The sequence below is a fragment of the Pteropus alecto genome, unplaced genomic scaffold (genome assembly GCF_000325575.1).
Source record: "Pteropus alecto unplaced genomic scaffold, ASM32557v1 scaffold35, whole genome shotgun sequence".
Lineage (NCBI taxonomy): Eukaryota > Metazoa > Chordata > Mammalia > Chiroptera > Pteropodidae > Pteropus > Pteropus alecto.
Genome location: NW_006437828.1, coordinates 13,149,139 through 13,151,212, shown reverse-complemented (window position 1 = coordinate 13,151,212; position 2,074 = coordinate 13,149,139). Strand labels below are relative to the sequence as shown.

Here is a 2,074-nt window from a genome sequence, read left to right as displayed (position 1 = left end):
CGAGCCGCCAGGCGCCCGCACCCGAGGCTGGCCGAGAGCGGTGCGGAGTCTGATGCGTGGGCTCCGTGGGCACAGGCCGCCAGCACCGGCGTCTGTCAGCGGCCACGGTTGCAGCCGGTCTCAGTTCTGCGAGAGACTCGACCCGACACGGGTGCAGAACCTGAGCGACACATCAGTGCCGTGTCTCGCCTGCTCCACCTGCCGGCAGACCACACGCGGCAGAGCGCCCCACGGTCGCGGGGGCCGAGGTGACACCGCGGAGGCCTGCGTCCTTCTCCTGGGATTGGGGCCGCGCGTGCCGGCACCGCGCTTCGTGGCCGACGGGGAGACACGTGTGAGACACGCGCCTCGGGGAAGCCACCAACCAGCCCTGCAGTGAGCCCACGCGTGGTTGAACAGAGATAAGCGGCAGAATGGCTAACGTGGCCACGCATTAGTTCGTGACGTTTATTAAAACTTTTATATGAGAAACTTTCCTATGTTAAAAAAAAAAAAACCTACAACAGCGCTGTAAAAACTTCTGCCTCCTACTTCCTGCCGCGGCTTGAACCTGACTTTGGAGCGGCCTCCGTGCCTGGCTCAGAGCGGGACGCGCCAGGCGCGGGGCTCAGGCCAGGACACGCAAAGGCCGTGTCGGCACGAATTGCACCTGTGAAGCCCCTGGGCGAACACGCGTCTCAAAACAAAACAATTAGGAAAATTAAACGCTCGACCTTGATCCGCGCCCTGTCCTCACGGAGCTGTCTCCGCGTCGTGACGAAGATCACACCGGGCAGGGGTCGGCACGGCCGCTCACGTGTACGGACTGGGTCAGAGGACCCGAGATGGCCCTCCAGCCGCAGCCCCGGGGGGGCTGGCCGACGGGGCCCGCGGCGTCCCCCTCGGTGACCCGGGACGCGGAAGGAGTACCTGCAGCGTGTAGCCGGCCTCGCACTGGAAGGACAGCACGTCGTTGGCCAGGTACCGGTCGCCCGTCCTGATGCCGTGGCTGGGGAGGGCGGGCTCCTGGCACGCCGACAGCCCCACCGCTGTGGGAGGCAAAGGGACACTTAGCAGCCGCGCCACACGGACGAGCCTCCCGCTCGACCCCTCCGGCAGGCAGCACAGACGTTCACTGTCCTCGTGTCACACCGAAAACATTTTAGGTGACGTCACGTCAGACAGCAGCTCGTTCTTAAATGTTTACTTTGATGTTTATTTCTTTTTATTCCATTTCTTTTTAAATATTGTTTGTTATTTCTTCAGATAAAATGTGTTACTTCCACATTTAATGTAAAAGACTTCAATTCTAAAGCGTACGCAATTCGAGCCTCAGGAATTATGTCTCTTAGTATATGACTCTGCTGTCTGGTTTTTTGTTTCTCATACTTAGCAGTCTTCACGAAAAATGTTAAGTGTGAACCTGGGAAATTCTACTCTTTCAGAGAAACATGAGAACAAATATTTCATATTCAAGATCTCTCTTCTCTCCTTCCCTCTCTCTTAAAAATTTCAAAAAACATTCTCGCGAACAGTCTATTCTTGGGAACACAGGACCGATACTTACAGAGCCCAAGGCCAGACCAAGCACTTCCCTAGACGGACTTGCCTTCAGTTACGACACTAACATTCAAAACACATATCACAGAGCACGGGAATTCTGCCGAAAACATCAGATAAATGGATCCTAAGTGCTGTTTAACACTGATAGTGACATATGTCAACTCTCGTCACACCAATAAACAAATATGCAGAAATGGCATTTCAGAGACTCGGCAGGCGTTGGAAATGGTGCCGAGGACTTGGCGGCGTGAATAACCTCTTCCGCCGTTTCGGAGGGTCCCTCCTCACGCCCAGGTGCCCTGGGTTACCGGCGAGGCTGACGGCGTCTGCGGCCTTGGACTTGCACCTCGTTCCCGTCCCCAGCACCAGCGGACCCATCACTGACCGCATCAGCTCACTGCCTGGGGCGCCCCAGTAGGCGTGGGCGGGGAGGGGTGAGACTCGGGGGATCTGGAGACAAGCCCGGGGGGAGCGGGGAGGACGGGCCACCCAGCTGCTCCGACGCGGGTCCCAGCGCAGACGGGGGCGCGCT

The 2,074-nt window shown here is 57.8% G+C and overlaps 1 protein-coding gene across 1 annotated transcript in view; it reads right to left on the bottom strand.

Moving 5' to 3' along the window:
• Positions 1-2,074, bottom strand: part of CSMD1 (CUB and Sushi multiple domains 1) — a 1,232,804-nt gene that overhangs the window by 116,540 nt on the left and 1,114,190 nt on the right. The window contains exon 42 of the mRNA XM_015591800.1: positions 910-1,028. Coding sequence (XP_015447286.1) covers positions 910-1,028 — 119 coding nt within the window. The remainder of the gene's footprint in view (positions 1-909; positions 1,029-2,074) is intronic.